Consider the following 21743-nt stretch of genomic DNA (forward strand, 5'->3'; position numbering starts at 1 on the left):
ATAAGAGTCCTCTATATCCTTGCTACTCACACAGTGGTCCAAAGGCCAGTAGTATCGGCATCATCTGTTATTAACATTTTGTCCTATTGCTTTATCATTTGTGTGTGTGCTTGCTTGTGCACTCTCTCACACTCATGCACTCTCTATATGTAGCAATAGGTAGATACATGCAAACAGATACATACATCTCTATACACACACACACACATGCACATGTACACAATTTTTCTGAACTATTTGAGGCTAAGTTACATTCATCATATTCCTTACCACATCATTTTTTAAATGAGACTGTATTGGGGAGGTGGGCGGGGGAGGGGTGGGCTAAATGGGTGATGGGTATTAAGGAGGGCATTTGTTGTGATGAGCACTGGGTATTATAGGTAAGTGATGAATCACTAAATTCTACTCCTGCTAGAGTTAACATACACTATATTGCTAACTGGCTAGAATTTTTTTTTTAATTTTTCTTTAGTGTTTATTTATTTTTGAGACAAAGACAAGAGCTCAAACAGAGGAGGTTCAGAGAGAGGGAGACACAGAATCTGAGGCAGGCTCCAGGCTCCCAGCTGTCAGCACAGAGCCCGATGCAGGGCTCAAACTCACGGAGTGTGACCTGAGCCAAAGTCAGATGCTCAACAGACTGAGCAACCCAGGCGCCCCTTACTGGCTAGAATTTAAATAAAAATTTGAAACACACAAAAAGGGGGAGCATATTATTCTATTATTTGGCTAGCCCCAAATTTATTTACTCAGCCTCCAGTTTTTGGACATCTAAACTACATCCAATAATTCCCTGTTATGTATGGTTTTTTTACATTCATCTTTGCCTGAATTCTTAGTCATTCCCTTACTATCTATTCCCTTACTAGGTGGTACCACATAATACCAAAAAATTTGGGTTTTGAAATTTAGAGTTGGCTTTCACTCCAGCTTCACTATTCCTAAAATAATCTTAGACAACATATTAAGATTTTCTTCATCTCAATTTTTCCACCTGAAGAACTGGGCTGATAATAGCACCTACCTCTTAAATTTAGTAAGGGTTAAATAGGATACTGCATAGAAAGCACTTAACACTTGATGGCATATAATAAATGCTCAATATATGTTTGCGGTCATAAATACTAGGATAAATTTCCAGACACAGAATTTCTTCATAAGGCTATCTTCACATATCTGAGGCTTTTAAAACTGCCAAATCTCCTCCAGAAAGATTTTATTCTTTCAGCTCTATGTAAGGGTGTACATTACTTGACATTGTTACCAATTCTGAGTATATATTGTTACAATGTAATGTTAAGAGCATAGAATATCGAACCAACCTGAATTGATTTCAGACTCTCATAGCTGTAAGAAGTAAGACCTTGGGCAAGCAACCTAATAGATATCAATATAGTGCCTCTTTTAAACAGTTATGATTATTTATGTAAAACACTTAAAACAGTGATTATAAGATGATGGTAAGTGATTGATGAGTGTTAGCTATTACTAATCAAATTTGTAAACATAAACTACTTTAAAGTCACATCTTAATTTGTTTTAAATATTAGTTAAGCTAATTTTTTTTTTAAGTTTGTCTTTTTAGCAATCTCTCGGGATCCCAGTGTGGGTCCCGAACTCATGACCCTGAGATCAAGAGTTGCATGCTCCTCCAACTGAGCCAGCCAGGCACCCCCAAGCTAAATTTTTGTTGTTGTTCACTGGCTGTCCATGAAATATCATTTTATGTACCGGTCCATTTTTCTGTTGTGTTCAACTTTTTGTTTTTATAAGAGCTTTTATCATTAAGGATATTAGCTCCATTCAAACTATTGTTAGAAAAGTAGTTGCATTCTAAAAAAAATCTGTGATGAAGCAATTTGGTGTTTCTGCACAGTACTTATAAAATGAATATTCATCCTCAGACCTACTCAGGTTATTTTGGGGCAAGGCCAAGGGAATTCATATGCAAGTTCACTGGCTACGTGTTGAAAAATATTGCCCTAGAATGGAGTTGATACTGAGACTGCTGACTGATTTGGTCAAACTTGATTCACAGACTGCAGATGAAAGAGAAGTCAGTCCCAGCTGTGGGGACAGAGTCTAGGCAGAGACAGGGAATAAAGCACAGCCAACAATAATTTTCTAAGCTGAGGCGGAACTAAAAGAGAAGGAAGGAAGTACATTCAAGAGGATATGTGTTCACATACAACTCAGGAGGATTTGTGTTCAGTTAGGTAAAATGAAATGACTAAACAGCTAGAATTGCAAGAAAGTAGAGTTTTCGGTTGTACTCAGGTGTAGTCAGTAATACAGTCTCACTGCTACCTGGACAAAGGGAAACCAAGGCCATGATAGACACTTCCTTCCAACTACTATCAAGAAGCATCTTTATCTAAGAAAATCCTGGTTTCCTGAATAACCCAACTAAAGGGTAATGCAACCTGCGGAAAGGAGAAAAGGAAAAGGAGAGAAATGCTACCTGATTTCTAAGGTGGTTAACTGACTTTTGATTATCCCTTTACTAGTCTTTGAGAAGTATTTTGATTTCAAGATAATTAGCATAAAAAGCTATTGATGTCCCACATAGAATATAAAGAAACTAAGCCCAACTAGAAAGATTAAAAAAGTAAATTTGTGAGAAAAAGGTGGTAGCAACCAAAAAATTTTCTAGCATACTCTAAGTAGTAAAATTTGGCAAATCATTTTTTTTTTTTTTTTTTGCTTGGAAGAAGTGTTACTTCTAACTGAATTTTTAGCATGTTTTATCTTTAAACTACTATTCATAATGAATATTGTTTATAATGTATATCATAATGCCAAATTCCTAAAACATATATTGCTAAGACACTTTATGGTTATGATTCAGATTTTCCTCTTTGGTTTTATTGACAGCAAGTGAAATTTTACTGTATTTAACCAGTTCTCTTTATTTTCAACTTCTTAGTATTGCTTCTAAATTAACTTTGGCTGAGCTGAATCAGGTACTTTACCGATGTGAAGCAGAAGAACAAGAAGATGGTGGAGGCTGTTACGACATCCCAAACTGGTCATCTCTTAAATATGCAGGTCTTCAAGGTAAGCAAATGCAAGGATAGTTAAATCTTTGGAGGGTTTTTTTAGGGTCATATGGTGTCTTCTTTATGGAAATAGGAGTCCAGGCTCAGAATTTGACTGCTTAGGTTCAAATTGTGGCTCTGCCAGCTGGATCTCCAGCAAGTAACTTCCCTTTTCTCTGCTCCAATTTCTGCCTCTATAAAATGTGAAAAATATTGTCTGATTCATAGGGCTTTCTTGAAGACTAAATGAGAAGATTTATTTGGGCCCCAAATGGGACTAGGTTGTAACTATTATACATTCATCTTTCTTTTTCATCTATTTGGAAGTTTTGTTTCATTGCATATTTGTCTTATCCTACAAAGAGAACTTATAATAAAATATTAAGTAGTTGTAAGACAGAACATAGGAGCTAAATATTTAATTATCAGTTTAACCCATCTGGTTGGAAACATTTTCTTGGATGTTTGTCCGGAAAATTTGGTTTATCACACATGTGTTCCTGGTTCATATAGGATCCCATGTATCATGCCTCCTTTGCAACTCCTTATTTTCTTTGTCCATCTAACCCATCTTTAAAGATGAATTCAGGGGCGCCTGGGTGGCTCAGTTGGTTAAGCGGCCGACTTCGGCTCAGGTCATGATCTCAAGGTCTGTGAGTTCGAGCCCCACATCGGGCTCTGTGCTGACAGCTCAGAGCCTGGAGCCTGTTTCAGATTCTGTGTCTTCCTCTCTCTGACCCTCCCCCGTTCATGCTCTGTCTCTCTCTGTCTCAAAAATAAATAAACGTTAAAAAAAAATTTAAAAAAATAATAAATAATAAAGATGAATTCAATTCTTACATTTTCCACAAAGCATTCCTTAACTATTAATTTTCACAGTTATTTCTTTGTCCCCTAGATACCCATTGTATTAATTTATTATTCCTCTTACTTGGCCCTTGGAATATATTGCGTATTTTAGTAATTAGCACAACGTGTTTTGTGAATCTTTATTGTTGTGGTTAAGAATGGGCTCTAGGGATGCCTGAGTGGCTCAGTTAGTTAAGCGTCCAACTCTTGGTTTCTGCTCAGGTCACGATCTCACAGTTTCCAGAGTTGGAGCCTGTGTTGGGCTCTGTGCTGGCAGCATGGAGCCTGCGTGGGATTCTCTCTCACTCCCTCTTTCTCTGCCCCTCCCCCCACTTGCTCTCTCTGAAAATAAATAAATACATTTGGGGGAAAAAAGGATTTAGAACCAGACTTGCTGGTTCTATACTAACTAGCTGTATAACCTTAGAGTAAGCTCTCCATGGTTCAATTTTCTCACCTGTAAAATGGAAACAGTACTAGTGCCTACCACAAGGATTAAATGAGATAATACATGTAAAGCATTTAGACAATGCTTGGTTCATAGTTAGTACTTGGTGGTTATTAGCTTTAAAATTCCACTAAGGGGCGCCTGGCTGGCTCAGTCGGTTAAGCGTCCAACTTCAGCTCAGGTCACGATCTCGTGGTCCGTGAGTTCGAGCCCCGCATTGGGCTCTGGGCTGATGGCTCAGAGCCTGGAGCCTGCTTCCGACTCTGTGTCTCTCTCTCTGCCCCTCCCCCGTTCATGCTCTGTCTCTCTCTCTCTGTCTCAAAAATAAATAAACGTTAAAAAAAAAAATTTAAAATTCCACTAAGTAGATTGTACCTTGAGAAAAAAGAATGTTTGCCTTTTTTGCATTCTTGTTTTTTAGCTTTTATACTTTCTACAAAACTAAGCACATAAGAAGCTGTCTGTAAATTTCAGATTTTTGTACTTTTGACACTTTTTTCTAAAACAGTCTCACTTTCAACACATAATGTTTTGTGCTGTGAGAAATAAAGAAATGTATATGTTACCAGTCATAAACAGCTATTCATTCCATTTTCACTCCGAGCTGTTGAACACCTGCTACTTGACAGAAAAGACTTCCATGAACTTCTTTTTTTTTAATTTTTTTTAATGTTAATTTTTTATTTTAGAGAGAGCATGAGCAGGGGAGGGGCAGAGAGTGAAGGAGACAGAATCTGAAGCAGGCATCAGGCTCTGAGCTGTCAGCACAGAGCCAGATGTGGGGCTTGAACTTACGAACTGTGAGATCATGACCTGAGCCGAAATTGGACGCCTAACCGACCGAGTCACCCAGGCGCCCTCCATGAACTTCTTTTCTTTCCTTTCTTAGAGTTAAGTCTAGTTCGTTACTAACTCTGTCCTAATTTATTTTTTTCTTTATATCAATCCCTTTTTTCTCTGACAGTTTAGTGTTTCCAACATTCCACTGAATATTTCTAGCAGGCTCTTGATAGCAACATTCAGGGTGCCTGGGTGGCTTGGTCGGTTGAGTATCAGACTTCAGCTCAGCTCATAATCTCACTGCTTGTTTGTTCAAGCCCAATGTCAGATTCTGTGCTGACAGCTCAGAGCCTGGAGCCTGCTTCAGATTCTGGGTCTCTGTCTCTCTCTGCCCCTCCCCCGTGCTTACGCACACGTGCTCTCTCTCTCTCTGTCTCTCTCTCTCTCTCAAAAATAAATATTAAAAAAAATTTTTTAAATAGCAATATCCAGTTACATCAAACCAACCAACTTCACTGACTTTCTCTCCCCTAAGCCACATTCCCCTTCTCTTCTTCTCTACTTCTTACAATAATACATATTCAGTCATGTTGGAATCCAGGAATCTATTTTTGGATCCATCCCTCTTATCTTCACTATTTAATCAGTGATTATGACTATGGATTTTTTTCTGTGTTCTCTGTGATATGCCATATCCTTTTATTTTCTATTTTCTATTATTTATTTCTATTTTCTATAACTATTTCGTAGTTAGCACCCTATTCAAAGACTAAGTCCCGTCTGCAAAACCAAGTAACCTGTTTTCCAACCTCTTGTTACCTCTTCCACAAATCATTCCATCCCATTGATATATCAGATCTCTAAAACGCTGCTCCATCATGTCACCATTATTAAACAAGTGGAGCTCACATTTGCTGAGCAATGTTTGCCTTCCCTTAAAATACTAGGGCAAAAGTGAAATGTTATTTTATACTGTCTTGTTTTCTAGTTGTTTTTTTTTTTTTTTTTATGTTTTAAGCTTTGTTTCCCAAAGAAGGTTGTAAAGGCCCTTGAGAGAAAGAACTACATCTTAAATTTATATAATTATTTTTTCAATTTCTCGAGACATGCTACATACACAGTAGAATTAAATTCTAAATATATAAATAAATTTAGTCAAAGTGAACTTGGTGAGGCTATTAATATATTTTTAAGGTGGAAATTATTGCATTATTGGGCAACCAAAGAAGTGCTATTGTTCTGTCATTGAAATAACAGACTCTGCTATGTATGCATAGGAATTCTATGAGTTTCTGTTGAGTATTACTTAAGGATATGCCCATATATTCACCTTGATGGTTTGTTTAGTCCCAGCTACCTCTTGTTATATTTCAAAGATTCTTTCCAAAGCAGGCTTTGTTATTATTGTTACCAGAGGTGCTCTTGTTCTCTCTGAAACCAGTCCTGTGATTGCCTGAATAGTAATGAATCTACCACTTTCCACTATGAGAAGACACAGACTTACCAATTTTTCCCCAGTGCCTTAGGGTAGGGAAACTATGACATTTAGTTGCCTTTGAATATTATAATATTCAAATTCAAAAGAACAAAACAAGTCTCAGAAGTTAAGCATCCTGGAAAGCTCGGCATAGCTCCTATGACAGTAGTCTCCTTCAGTATGTCTTTGTGTCTTGGGCCCAGCCACTGTTGCCACACTTATCTCCAACCACGGGAAGTGCCACTGTGGTCTTTGCAGCCCTTGTGTCTACGTCTATATCATTAGAGACAGCAGTAGCCCAGGCTATGGGAACAAGTTGCCTCTGCTAATAGCAGCATGATATTTCTATGAATTTTCAGGATTAATGTCCGTCTTGGCAGAAATAAGACCAAAGAATGACTTGGGGCATCCCTTCTGTGATAATTTGAGATCTGGAGATTGGATGATTGACTATGTCAGTAACCGGCTTATTTCGCGGTCAGGAACTATTGCTGAAGTAAGTAAAGCTATGTTCTAGCTGAAAAAAACAAGGTCACAAATAAAAATTATATTACTATGGTATCTATAAAATTAACATTGTTTTCTGACCTGAAATATTTCCCTCCCTTCTTCATCATCTTCTGATTCTAATAAATGGAAATCTAGTGGATTATTAGATAATAGATGCATGTTTGGATTTACCTCTTAAAATGCATCCAGCCTGTAAACACACCGAATTAACTTCTAAAATTATTTTTATGACAGGTTGGTAAATGGTTGCAGGCTATGTTCTTCTACCTGAAGCAGATCCCACGTTATCTTATCCCATGCTACTTTGATGCTATACTAATCGGTGCATACACCACTCTTCTGGATATAGCATGGAAGCAGATGTCAAGGTATATCCAACAAAGCTTGAGTAAATAGGCATGCTTGTGTAGAAACTGTATGTAGTCAGTTTATACACACATTTGGAAGACCAAAACGTAAGGAATTGTCATAGACTCGGAGCTGAGAGTCTGTAAGTGGATAATAAATATATTTGCATCCTTTAATCTGGAGCATATAAAAACAAACATCCCCATTAAAATCTGTTCAGTAAAGCTAAAAAAACATGTTCATGAGAAAATTTAATTGTTTTATATTATTTGTTTCTGTTTACTCATTGACTTGTTACGTTAATGGATATAAGTTTAGAATATGCATACAAAATATGCCTGGGTAGCTCAGTCAGTTAAGCGTCAGACTTCAGCTCAGGTCATGATCTCACAGTGTGTGAGTTCAAGCGCCACGTCAGGGCCTGTGCTGATAGCTCAGAGCCTGGAACCTGCTTTGGATTCTGTGTCTCCCTCTCTGTCTGCCCCTCCCCTGCTCGTGTTCTGTCTCTCAAAAATAAATAAAAATGTTTAAAAAAAATTTTTTTAAAGAATATGCATATATAGTTCTTTTTCTAATTTTTCATTAAGAAAAAAATTATTCTGTTATTATGAATGAAATCTGCCTTTAGTGATGAATTTCCCTAAAATGAAATTACAGATCTAATGTGCCACTGAAGAGCCACCAAATTGATTTGGGCATAATTTCAGAAAGAACAGAACTTCAGCCCTTCCTTCCATTTGGCACAACAAGGTCATGGACTTAAAGCCAGTTATAATATTGGGTGAAATGAAAGCAGTTCTGAAATCTAACCAAATTGAAAATGTTTTCAACTAGTATTACCATTTTTACACATCTGCGTAGAGAGACTTTGAAAGAAACCAAATAAAATGACACTGCTAAATAATTTTGAAATAGTAGGTATGCAAGATGAGTAAGTTCTAGAAATGTGCTGTGTACCATTGTGCTTGTAAATAGCAGTATTGCATTGTACGCTTAAGATCTGTTGAGAGTAGATTTCAAGTATGTGGTATGAACACCACAATTTTGCATTTCTACAAATAATATTTTTAAGTGTATTTTTTATTCGAGAGGAAAGAGAGAAAGAGAAAGAATGTGCACAAGAAGGGGAGGGGCAGAGAAAGGGAAAGAATCCCAAGCAGGCTCAGCACAGAGCCTGACTCAGGGCTCAATCTCACGAACCATGAGATCATGACTTGAGCCAAAATCAAGAGTAAGACACTCAGCTGACTAAGCCACCTAGGTGCCCCTCTACAAATATTTTAAACTTGGTCACTTTGTTACAGCTTTGTTCAGAATGGTTCTACCTTTGTGAAACACCTTTCACTGGGATCAGTGCAAATGTGTGGAGTAGGAAAGTGCCCTTCTCTGCCACGTCTTTCACCTTCACTTATGGATGTGCCATATAGGCTAAATGAGATCACAAAAGAAAAGGAGCAATATTGTGTATCTCTAGCTGCAGGTAAGAAATTACATACAGGTTAAAATGTGTCAGTCAATATTTTTTCAAAGAGGAAAAGCTATGAGGAAATGACTAATTTTTTTAAAAAACTCATGATGTTACCCAAGATTTTATGTGACTGCTTAGTAAAATTCCATAGCTACTCACTTGTAAAACTAACAATTGTGCTTACTATTTAATTAATACTGTGCAACAGACATTTATATTTGTGTTTTCATTGTGGCTCATTAATCCTTTTCTTCTGCATGTTTCTATTTTTTCCAACTCTGAGTATTTTGTATTTGTTTTATCAGATTTGTTTTACTACTCTTTTACATTATATTATGCTTCTTTCCCAATTTAAAAAATTAACTCAAGGGGCACCTGGGTGACTCAGTTGGTTGAGCATCCAACTTCAGCTCAGGTCATGATCTCATGGTCCATGCCGTGAGTTCGAGCCCCACATCGGGCTCTGTGCTGACAACTCAGAGCCTGGAGCCTGCTTCTGATTCTGTGTCTCCCTCTCTCTCTACCCCTCCCCTGCTTGCTTTCTGTCTCCCTCTCTCTCTCTCTAAAAAATAAACAGTTAAAAAAATTAACTCAACCTTGCAAATTACCAAGAGATAATAGGAAGATCCTCTACATGTTACAAAACACAAAACAAATGTTAAATAATTTTTATTATGTGTCTAATTGCAATAAAATTCTTTCAACTCTATTTGTTGGCATCCTTTCCTGCAAGTAGTATTAAAACCTGAATCAAGAAACAAATCTCAGTAAGCAAAATAGGCTAAAGAACAGGCCTTTATTTTCTTTTTAATATATTTCAAGCTATTTCTAGAACGTGCTTAATACTTAACACCACTGAATTTAAAACTTTCCAAACTAAACTGAAAAATACCAAATCGCAGGATGAAGATAATAGTAGTTATGTGATTTCCTCTGTTTACCCTTAAATTTGCATCTACTCAGACCAAGAAAAAAGACTTCTTAAGACCTGACAACTAAAAAAGAAATTAACTTTTCATTTAGAATGATCATATGAATCCTCTGAATGTTTTAATTATATAATCATGTTTTAGATTTTCACTCAATATCATCTCCTCCTGGTACTTAATTTCCCCTGTGAATTCATGCAGATGCTCATGAAACTGAACTGGGTCATTGTGGAAAAAAAATTGATATGCAGAATTTGGTTTTAAAGCCCACTGCTTAGGGGCGCCTGGGTGGCTCAGTCGGTTGGGCGACCGACTTCGGCTCAGGTCATGATCTCACGGCTTGTGAGTTCAAGCCCCGCGTCAGGCTCTGTGTGGACAGCTCGGATCCTGGAGCCTGCTTCTGGTTATGTGTCTCCTTCTCTCTCTGCCCCTCCCCCACTCATGCGCTGTCTCTCTCTGTCTCAGAAATAAACATTAAAAAAATTTAAAAAAAAAAATAAAAAAAATAAAGCCCACTGCTTAGAAGCCTATTACACAGTATAGTGATCTCAACATTCTTGACTATGCACTGCTATTGTTAAGCACTCCCAAAATAAATATACTGATATACTGGTATCATAACTGGTATATTGATATGATATCTGATATAATCTTGTACAGTGTAAAATAAAAATAGAAACTAAAAAGGTAATGGGGCACCTGGGTGGCTCAATCAGTTAAGCATTTGACTTTGGCTCAGGTCATGATCTCATAGTTCATAAGTTCAAGCCCCCCATCGGGCTCTGTCTTGACAGCTCAGAGCCTGGAGCCTGCTTCAGATTCTGTGTCTCCCTCTGTCTCCCTGCCTTTCCCCCACTCACACTCTCTGTCTGCCTCTCAAAAAATAAATAAATGTCAAAAAAAATTTTTAAGAAACCAGAAAGGTAAGTTGATAAATATAAATAGAAGTTTTGATATTTCCTTCTAGTATCCCAAGAGACTGTTCTGTATGCTACATACTAACAAAAAACAGAGCTGTGCTCATTTTTGCAGATAGGTTTTTGGGGGTTCATTTTAAAATGAATACCAAAGTCTTTGGTGACAATAGTACCAAAAAAAATTATAATTGTAAACTTGTATAATAATTGACAAGGTAGAAATCACTCAGAAGATATGTGGTAAGTCCTATACTCTTAGAGGTCAAAAGGTTAATGCTAACATTTCCACATATCAGTGCTAGAGATTTTATAGTTTTGACTTCTTCCCAAAGACAAATTGCCTGTACTTTAGGGCATAACAACTCAAATTCACCCTTAAATCTATCTATACTCATAATTTATTCAAAGTGTTAAATGGGTTAAAGTACCAGGAAGTCTGTGTGGCATAGAGTGGTATTATAGATGTCTACTGTCCTCATCGTCATCAAAGTTACAATCATCAACCATATATAAACCATATATTAATAATCAACCATGTGCAAATAATTCACAAAGTGTTTAGAGAAATTTTGTACCATTATTTTAGAGACAATGTAGAAATGAAACATCTAATATTGCCTTTAGTTCTGATCCTTCTTAATAGAAAGTAATGTCAACTCTCCAAGAAGGCAAAGACCCAATAAGCAGAAACTTAAATTGTGAAGTATACTTAGGAATGGCCAAAATTTTCCTTTATCTCAGGCAAATTCTTTCACTTCTCAACTTACCTTTTTTTAAAAATGTTTATTTATTTATTTTGAGAGAGAGAGATTGCGCCAGCATGGAGAGAGAGATCAGAGAGAGAATCCCAAGCAGGCTCTGAGCTGTCAGCACAGAGCCCAACGTGGAGTGATCTCACGAATCGTGAGATCATGACCTGAGCAGAAATCAAGAGTCACATGCTTAATTGACTGAGCCACCCAGGCACCCCACAATTTTCCTTTTATAATTAGTCTTTTATTTCATTCATTCAATAAATTTTTATAATTTTTTCTTGCCAGTTACAACTTTTAGCAATAGATATAGTTTGGTAAACAAGCCAGATAAGGTTTCTGTTGTCGTGAATCTTATTTTCCACTATGAAGAGACATTTATTCATTCAACAAACCAGAAAACAAGCAAACAAGATAACGTCATATAGTGTTAAGTGTTTAGAAGATAGTTATGAATGAACACTGTGTACATTTTATGTCCTTAGTTTTCCCTTCCTAAAAAATGTGTTGCATTTATGCTTTAGCATAGTTCTTTTTTTGAGTGGAATGCTAATTTCCTTTACTTTCCTACTGATCATTGTTTTTGGTACCAATAAAGATAACAATATATTCTTTACTTGTTTTATAAGAAACCAAACTCAATCTAAAAGTTGTAGATTTTATCCATCAATCACCCTATCTTATCTCATGCATAAAGGCTGTAGTTACCTAGAATGTTCAAGTTATTTAGCACCTGAAATCCTTATTTTCATTTATAAAAACTGGCTAACAAAGTCTAACACTTTTAAGTTGTTTTGAATTAATGGGAAATTTGGTATTAAAGTTTGTCTCTAGACTGATAGATTAATAAACATATTCAATTATATATCAGTAAGGTAATCATTTTGTATTTAGAGTAATTTGTTGCCTTTAAATTGCAGGTGGAATCTTTTCAAATATATCATTAACATTATATGGCGCAGCTGTCTTTTTCTTGAGCTTATCTGTTCTCATATCTGGAGAGTGTACTTTTCACTTTATTAAACTTTCCCACTTGTGTTACTCAAAATATATATATATATATATATATATATATATATATATATATATATATATATATATATATAATTAATATTGTATTGTTTGTTTATATGTTAAATACTAGATCTCTGATTTCAATTTAGCTTTAACTTATTAAAAGAAAGTTTATCTGGGTTTAAAGACTCACATTCTAATCAATTCAGGTAAGTATCCCTCTCCAGTCCTTGATTCTTAATATCTTCAAAATCATGGATTCCCTTAAGAAAGTAATAAGAATATGGAACCTCATCACACAAAAGTTGATGTAGGTATAAATACATCACACATTTTGCATATAATTTTAGAGGGCTTGCAGACTCCCTATAGCTTATTCTTGTCCCCCACACTTAAAGCAACTGGCCTATAGTAATGGAGTTCATAGGGGCTTGGGTGTATTATTAATATATTACTTTGTTGTGTTTTCTATTAGGTTTACCTCATTTTTCTTCTGGTATTTTCCGCTGCTGGGGAAGGGATACTTTTATTGCACTGAGAGGTCTACTGCTGATTACTGGACGCTATTTGGAGGCCAGGTAGGAGATCTCTAAAGAGTTGGAGCGCAAGTTTGTGTCTAAATATTTTTCACATGCTCTTCAAACCTTCCTCCTTGCCATCTATTTGTAACAGTTGGGAAGTAGGTTTTCCTTAGGTGTTTTTTTTTTAATATTTTTTAATGTGTATTTACTTTTGAGAAAGAGAGAGAAAGAAACAGAGTATGAGTGGGGAGGGGCAGAGAGAGAGAGAGAGAGAGAGAGAGAGAGAGAGAGAGAATGAATCCGAAGCAGGCTCCAGGTTCTGAGCTGTCAGCACAGAGCCTGACACTGGACTCGAACTCACGAGCTGTGAGATCATGACCTGAGCTAAGTCAGACGCTGAACCGACTGAGTCACCCAGGTGCCCCTATTTTATTTTATACATGTTCATTTAATAAGATCACAGAATTTCAAAGTAGTGAAAATTTTTGAAGTTACTAAGTTCTAGTCCTTCATGTTATAGGTCAGGTTATCTTCAGCATTTGCTAATTGATTTCAGTTAAACTAAAAAATATTTAACCATGTTACTAACGTCACTCACTAAAGAATAAAACTTCTATGCCTGAATTAACTATAAGAACTCAGATTCACCTTTAGGTAAAATTTGAATTTTATCATTTTTTTCCTTCTATAATGAACACTGAGTCCTGTAGAAAGAATTGTAGTATCAGCTTTTCCTCTATCTGTTGTCAGGCCTTGGAACCTCCAGTTTTATGTTTTTTTAGATTTAAAATAGTGTTTCTTAATGTCACAATCGTATGAATGAAACTACCAAAGGCAGAAAAGAGAGGCTATTATAGCAGTGCTGTTCAAATGAGCACAACTCAGTGCCACCAACCAGCAGTGTCACCATCATCTGAGGACTTGTTAGAAATGTAAATTCTTGATCCTTATGCTGGACCTCCGACTGTGGGGATAGAGAGGGCAGAGTACCAGGTAGAAATCTGTGTTTTCCAGGTGATTTTCAGCAGCCCAAGGCTAAAGTTTGACAGCACTGCTCTACAAGTTAAAACTTTCAGCAAAAAAAACATTTATATGATACCTTGTTTTGATGTCATTCAGAAAATAACTGAAATTTGCCTCTTCAAATGACAAAAGTTTTGTTTTCAATCCTTTTAAAATTGAAAATTTCTAAGTAGACATCTGAAATGTATCATATTCTTCCCTGCTAACCTAATATAATAAGATCATTTCTTATTGACTAAAGAGACCATTGTGGGGCTGTAGAGATTTGGGACGCTGTTTGCTTCTTCCCCAAATGCTCTAAATTACCATGATTAAAAAATAGGAAATGGAACATCAGAATTCAACACAATGGCTAAGAAATTGGGTTTCGGCCAGACTGCCAGGTTCTAATCCTGGTTCCAAACTACCAGCTGACACATTATCTTTGTTGTACTCTCCGTAAAATGGTGATAGTACTTAACCTACAGGGGTTTTGTGAAGATTAAATGAGCTATACAGTTATAGCGTCTAGAACAGTATCTGCCACATACATTACACAAATGTTAATTTTTTAATCATTATTATTATTTTCATTGTTATCTGGACTCTCAATTATCACTTCTATATACTACCAACAATTTCTCCTTCTCAATTTTACATATGACTGTCTAGATCAGGGGTCAATGAAATATGGCCTACCACCTATTTTGTATCACCTGGGGCAAAGAACAATTTTTACCTTTTTAAAGAGTCATTTAAAAAAGAAGAATACATGATCGAGACCATATATATGGCCAACAAAGCCAAAAATATTTACTTTCTGGTCCTTTACAGAAAAAAAGGTTGCCTACCCTAATCTAGATGATTCCAAGAGGATAATGTATGTGTTAGGGTAGTACTAGCTGCTATATAAATTATAAACTCTTAGGGCACATGGGTGGCTCAGTCGGTTAATCATCTGACTTTGGCTCAGGTCATGATCTCATGGTTCGTGAATTCGAGCCTCACATCAGGCTCTGTGCTGATGGCTTGGAGCCTGGAGCCTGCTTTGGATTCTGTGTCTCCCTCTCTCTCTCTCCACCTCCCCCGCTCACACTCTGTCTCTTTCTCTATCTCAAAAATAAATATTAAAAAAAAATGTTTTTTCTTTATAAACTTAAATGGTTTTTCACAGACGAAATTTATTTCTTGCTTCTCGCCCCAAATGGGTGTTCAGGAGGCAGCTTTCCACATAGTGATTCAAGGATACAGGCTCCTTCATCTTGAGGATCGACCATCTCCCAGGGCTTCTGAGTACTACTCTCCAATCAGCTGGCAGAGAGGGAAAGAGCCTAAGGAAAATGCACCTGTTCTGTGCACTTAACATACATCAGTTCCATTCACATGTTTGCCTTAGAATCCAGTAATCTGGTCACAGCCAGCTCTAAAGTAGGTTGGGACATGGGGGAAAGCCATTTTGGTGGACACATGGCTATCTCTACCACAGAGAGTTCTACTTCCTCCTTCTGCAGAGATATTCATGGACAGAAGTCTTTGTATTCAACTTTCAAGTGTGTGACATTGTTCTGGATGGCTAAGATTGCTGCATTCTGACCTTTTATTAATTGGAACTGTCACTATCCATACTAACACTTTTGTGCTGCAGGGTATAAGAAGGATTTTTATTGCACTATTATTTAAGAGACAGGCATTAAACTGAGACACAAAACTAATTAAATTTCCAAATGGTTTAGCCAAAAAGCACTGAGGCCAGACATTTTAAATGACTTTTCCTAGGTAATACAGATGGCAATGCTAGGTTTTAAACCTCAGTCTTCTTATTTCTTACGTCTTAGATTTTAGAATGCAATATGCCATCTTACGAAGTTGTCATTTGGTATATGACAGTACAATAATACTTTAAAAGATGTATTCTCTACCAGTTTTGAAAATAAATCATGATTTTCAAGGTCAACTTTTACTCATTTATTTTCTTACATATTTGCTTTGCTCTTCTTATCTGCTATTTAAAATAATAAAGTTCATTTCATAGTTACTTAGATTTTGAAATACCACAGATTTCAAAAGTAGAATCTAGAGATATGAGGGGCCCTAAAAACCACCCAGTCCAATCCCTAAATCCACAGATAAAAAAAACTATCCCAGAGAAGGTAAGATTGTCAGAGAAAAAGCCAGGGCTAGGATCAAGGTTTCTGGCCTTTAATTCAGTGCTTGATGTATCATATTATGGCCACTTCTCCATGAAATTTCAAAGAAGGGCAGAAATAGTAGTCACAGAAAGGGACTTAAAATTTTTTAACTGATTGTTTTCATATCAAATGATCCACCTAATTCTGTTGTTTTAGGAATATTATTTTAGCATTTGCTGGTACCCTGAGACACGGTCTCATTCCTAATCTCCTGGGCGAAGGAACTTATGCCAGATACAATTGCCGGGATGCTGTGTGGTGGTGGCTACAGTGTGTTCAGGATTATTGTAAATTCGTTCCCAATGGCCTAGACATTCTCAAGTGCCCAGTTTCCAGAATGTATCCTACAGATGATTCTGCTCCTTTGTCTGCCGGCACACTGGTAAAAATCATCTTAAAATAATTTCTTTTTCCTGAAAAATGACTTCTAGCTGTAAAAGTGTATAAAATATAAAAGTGCATGTAATTAAGAATCCAGATCTGAAGAATTCAAGTATTGGTATTTGTTTAGCACCTGCTAGGACTTTGAAAGATTGCAGTGATAAGACTGCTTATCTTCAAGTGCAAGTTCAAACTTCAAGTTCAAGGAAGGAACTTGCAACATGGTAGAAAAGATAACGTATACATATTATGGTCATTACAAAAAGGTGTATAGGAAATGCCATGCATAAAAGAGAGAGAGAGAATCTAATAGGTAGTTGGTTCTTAGTGAGGACTTCATAAAGTAGCTAAAATTTCACCTCATCTGAACCTTAAAAGGGGAGTAGGATTTCAGCAGAGATGAGGGAAGTTGTGAGAAAACATCAAAGATGAAAGGAAAAATAAAGTGCAGGGCGGATTGAAGCACATTTAGGACATGCTGCTCAGTCTAGTTTGACTTTTTGTGTAGGGCACCTGCAGGGTAATAAGAGATAGTGGAAAGGGTGAACAAGGTTGAGGAGAGCCTGATCACCAAACCACAATGCCCTTACCTTGTGAACAGTGCAGAAAAAATAAACGTTTTGAGTGGTTTTCTTCCCAGTCAATAATGTACAAAGATTATGTACTTTTGCCATTTCTGATCCACCTTTATATTATAGTTTGTTTGGTATGTGATTGTGGAGAACTTCTAAACCAACTTAAAGTTAGCAGAGATCTGTGCCCCCATGATATTTTTGTCATGAAATATTCAAAGAACATTTGTCAAAAAAAGTTTTTACCTAAAGTGTCACTTTACCATGTAATTTATCCCTGTTACTATATATGTGGATGCGTAAAAACAGCAATGCCAATTTAGATTTCTGTAGCTTCTGTAGAAGCTAGATACATTTATTATCTGCACAGTTCACTTGAAAAGAAACTATACAAACTCACAAGATTCATTTTCATGTGTCAGCAAAATTACAAACTATTTCATATCACAGACATGAATAGTCGAAACTACAGTATGTTAAATATTCATATGCCAGAGGCTGACTGTTTAATGTGGGGTATAGGAACTTCCTTCCCCAGTCCCACCCCATTTCTCTTCCAGAGGAAAATATGTTTTCACAAAACTACAGTTGTGGGATTTGAGAAAAGGTAAGAAAAATACAGTGTCTAACAAAAATAACATCCATTGTATCTCAAACAGGATCAGCCATTGTTTGAAGTAATACAGGAAGTAATGCAAAGACATATGCAGGGCATACAGTTCCGAGAAAGGAATGCTGGGCCACAGATAGATCGAAACATGAAGGATGAAGGTACATAACTTTACATAGTAAAGATTTACTGATGAGGTGGAATTAAACCTTGTAATTGTTCATGTATTTTTTTAAGTTTGTTTGTTTTAAGAGAGAGAGAGAGCAGGGGAGGGGCAGAGAGAGAAGGAGAGAGAGAGAGAGAGAGAGAGAGAGAGAGAGAGAGAGAGAGAGAGAATCCCAAGCAGATTCCGCATTGTCAGCACAAAGCCCATTGTGGGGCTCTATCCCACAAACTGTGAGATTGTAACGTGAGCTGAAACCAAGAGTCAGACGCTTAACTGACTGAGCCACCCAGGAGCCCCTAATTGTTCATGTATTTGACAAATATTTTATTTGTGTGTGAAACTTCAAAATATAACAATGAGAAAGGTTAACACAGTTCCTGATCTCACTGGTTTAGTTTTAGTTTCTAGAGGAAAGATAAAATTTTATATCTTTTTAATTTTGTATCTTTTTGCCAGCCAATTTAAAAGGTAATTTGGTGGTTGCATTTATAAGCATAATAAATGAGGGCTTACTATGTGCTGGGCATTGTGCTAACTACTTTACCTATGTTATTCCCATTTAACACTCCCAAGAACATTGGGGATGCATTATATTGTTCCCAGGTGTATTGATAAGATGACCGAAGCAGAGTAGCTTGCCCAGAGTCACACAGCTACTAAGTGGCAGAGCTAGGATTTTGTCCACAATCTTTCTCTGTAACTTAGGCTCTTATAAGATTCTTTTTGTAAAAAGCTTTGTCTACAGAGGTAAAATAGATCTACTTTTTTAACCTCTTTTAAGTTTATCATGTTCCTATTTTTATGGCACACTATCATCATCACCCAACGCAAGGCTAATGACAATTTATTTTATTATCCATTCCCTCTAGAGACATTCCGTACAGGAAGTAATATAAAGACACATGCAGGGCATACAATACATATACATTTGCTGTATATTTATATATTGTTCTGTGAAACATATACTGCTTTATGTGCATGTAGATTTTAACTTTTTAATTTTGAAAGAATTAGAGATTGATAGAAAGCTGTAAAAATGACACATAAGAGTATACTGAGGCCTTCATCCAGCTACCCCAATGAGGATATCTTACCCATTTTATCTATATCTTACTGTAATACAATATCAAAATCGGGAAGCTGACATTGGTTCAATACTGTTAACTAGACAATATTCAATTTTCACCATTCTTACATTAACTCATTTGTGTGTGTACATGTGTGTGCATGGCTCTGTGTAATTTTGCCCCATGTGTAACTTCACGTAATCGCCACCACAATCAATATGTAGAAATGTCTTCTTTGTGCTACCCCTTAAGAGTCACACCAACAATCCCTGGTCTCTGGCAACTACTAATCTGTTCTGCATCTCTATAGTCTTGTGATTTTTTAATTTTTTAATTTTTATTTTTTTAATATAATTTATTGTCACATTGGCTTATATACAGTACCCAGTGCTCATCCCAACAAGTGCCCTCCTCGATGCCCTTCACCCATTTTCCCCTCTCCCCTACCCCCCCATCTACCCTCAGTTTGTTCTCTGTATTTAAGAGTCTGTAGTTTTGTCATTTTAAGAATGTATATAAATGGAATCATATAGCATGTAAATTTTTGAGGTAAGTTCTTTCAGTAAGCATATTCCCTTTGAGGTCCATCCAAGCTGTTGCATGTATCAGTAGTTTATTCCTTTTTATTGCTCAGTAGTATTCTCTTTCCTGGATGTAACATTCATCTGTTGAAGGACATTTTGGTTATTTCCATTTTTTGGTTAATATAAATAAAGCTAATACCAACATTTATATACAGGTGTTTGTATGAACATAAATTTTTATTTCTCTGGGACAAATGCCTGAGAATGTGATTGGGTCATATGGTAAGTATGGATTTTGTTTTATAAGAAACTGCCAAACTATTTTCCAAAGTGGTGTACCATTTTACATTCCCTTCTGCAAACTTGAGAGACCCAGCTTCTCCACATCCTCAGCAGCATTTGACGTTAATCACTTTTTTTAAGCTGTTCTGATAGTTGGGTACACCACTACCCATTGTGGTTTTAATTTGCATTTCCCTAATGACCAATGGTATTGAACATCCATTCATGTGCTTATTTGCCATTTGTATCTCTTTTTGATGAAATGTCTGTGTCTTTTGCCCATTTTTTAATTGGAGTGTTGGTTTTTTCCACTATTGAGGTTTCTTGTGTATGTAGCACAATCCACATAACATGTTTAGCATTTTACCATAAAATGTATCATTTTAAGTGTACAATGGCTTTAAGTACATTCACGTTATTATGAAACCATCATCACTATCCATCTCCAGAACTTTTCATCATCTTAAACTGAAACTCTGTGCCCAGTAAACAATAACTCCTCATTCCCTCCTCCCTCATCCCTAATAACCACTATTCTACTTTGTGCCTCTGTAAATTTGACTATTCTACATGCCTTGTGTACATGGAATCATGCAGTATTTGTCCTTTTGTGTCTGGCTTATTTCACTTAGCATTGCTGTATCAGAGCTATATATACTATACTCTTATGCTCTTTGATTAAGTACTACCAAATTTCTTTCCATAATTATTACGCCAGTCTGTATTCTCACTGACAATCAAAGTGGCTTCTTCTGTGCCCACCCACATTGTCCACTAATCTCATGGGTGTAAAGCAACATGTAATTGTTGTTACTTGTGATTCTCCTATCAATGGTGAATTTGAGTATTATTCATATGTTAATATCCTTTTTAGAAGGTTTCCTTTTCTATAAATTGTCCTTTCATGTTCTTTGCCTTTATCTTTCTTTTAGCATTCCTGTATTTTTCTTGTTGGTTTCAAGGGGTCCTCATATATTCTACAGCAGTAAACTTTTATGTGCAATTTGATCATCTTTTCTTTCCATATCTCCTACAACATCCTTCAAATTTATTTATTTGAGTTAGTTCAATGAGTTAATCTCATTTATTTGTTACTTATGAACCTCTCAGAACAGTGCCTAGTAAAAAGTGATCTATAAGTTGCTATAGTTGTTTTTACTGTGATGTGAACACTATCTTCAAGTGTTTTTCTTTTTTCTTTTTAATTTTTTTGAATGTTTATTTTATTTTTGAAAGAGAGAGAGATAGAGTGGGGTAGGAGCACAGAGAGAGGGGGAAAGAGAGAATCTCAAGTAGGCTCCATGCTGTCAGCACAAATCCAGACACGGGCTCAAACTCACGAACCATGAGATCATGACCTGAGCTGAAATCAAGAGTCGGACGCTTAACCAACCTAGGCACCCAGGCACCCCTTAAAAGTTTTATTTTTAAGTAATCTCTTACCCAACATGAGGCTTGAACTCACAACCCCAAGATCAAAAGTCCCACACTCTACCAATTGAGCCAGACAGGCACCCTGCCTCTTTTCCTTTTATAGTGGTTAGATTCATCTGGTATCTAATGTTTTCTTCTTCTCAATAAGCTCATGTTCCCTTGATTAGTAGTAACTCCATACAGCTCTGAAAAGAGGCAGTCTCATTAGCTTATAACACAACAACATTAAAAGCCTAGACAGAGTGAAAGCCCAAGAGTGGCTGGTCAGGTTTCACTTGTTTTTGTCAGTTTCTCCCAAAAATTATGTGAATTCTTCAAATCAGTACCTCACATTCAATCCTGTAGTTTCTCTAGGGGTGATTTTGGGGAGAGATCCCATAGCCTGGGATATTTTGCCATTTCATCAGAAACTACAAAAATATGATTTCTTTGTTACTTTTTTGTACATTTGAAGCAACCTGT

General features: G+C 36.4%; 1 protein-coding gene across 5 annotated transcripts in view; it reads left to right on the forward strand.

Moving 5' to 3' along the window:
- The window catches only part of AGL (amylo-alpha-1, 6-glucosidase, 4-alpha-glucanotransferase), an 82513-nt gene that overhangs the window by 43085 nt on the left and 17685 nt on the right, over positions 1-21743 (forward strand). For all 5 annotated transcript variants that reach the window (XM_042997982.1, XM_042997983.1, XM_042997985.1 and 2 more), the window contains 7 exons: positions 2930-3060; positions 6955-7091; positions 7340-7473; positions 8758-8933; positions 13009-13111; positions 16402-16627; positions 17858-17969. In XM_042997982.1, coding sequence (XP_042853916.1) covers positions 2930-3060; positions 6955-7091; positions 7340-7473; positions 8758-8933; positions 13009-13111; positions 16402-16627; positions 17858-17969 — 1019 coding nt within the window. The remainder of the gene's footprint in view (positions 1-2929; positions 3061-6954; positions 7092-7339; positions 7474-8757; positions 8934-13008; positions 13112-16401; positions 16628-17857; positions 17970-21743) is intronic.

The sequence above is a fragment of the Panthera tigris genome, chromosome C1 (genome assembly GCF_018350195.1).
Source record: "Panthera tigris isolate Pti1 chromosome C1, P.tigris_Pti1_mat1.1, whole genome shotgun sequence".
In the NCBI taxonomy this organism is placed as follows: domain Eukaryota; kingdom Metazoa; phylum Chordata; class Mammalia; order Carnivora; family Felidae; genus Panthera; species Panthera tigris.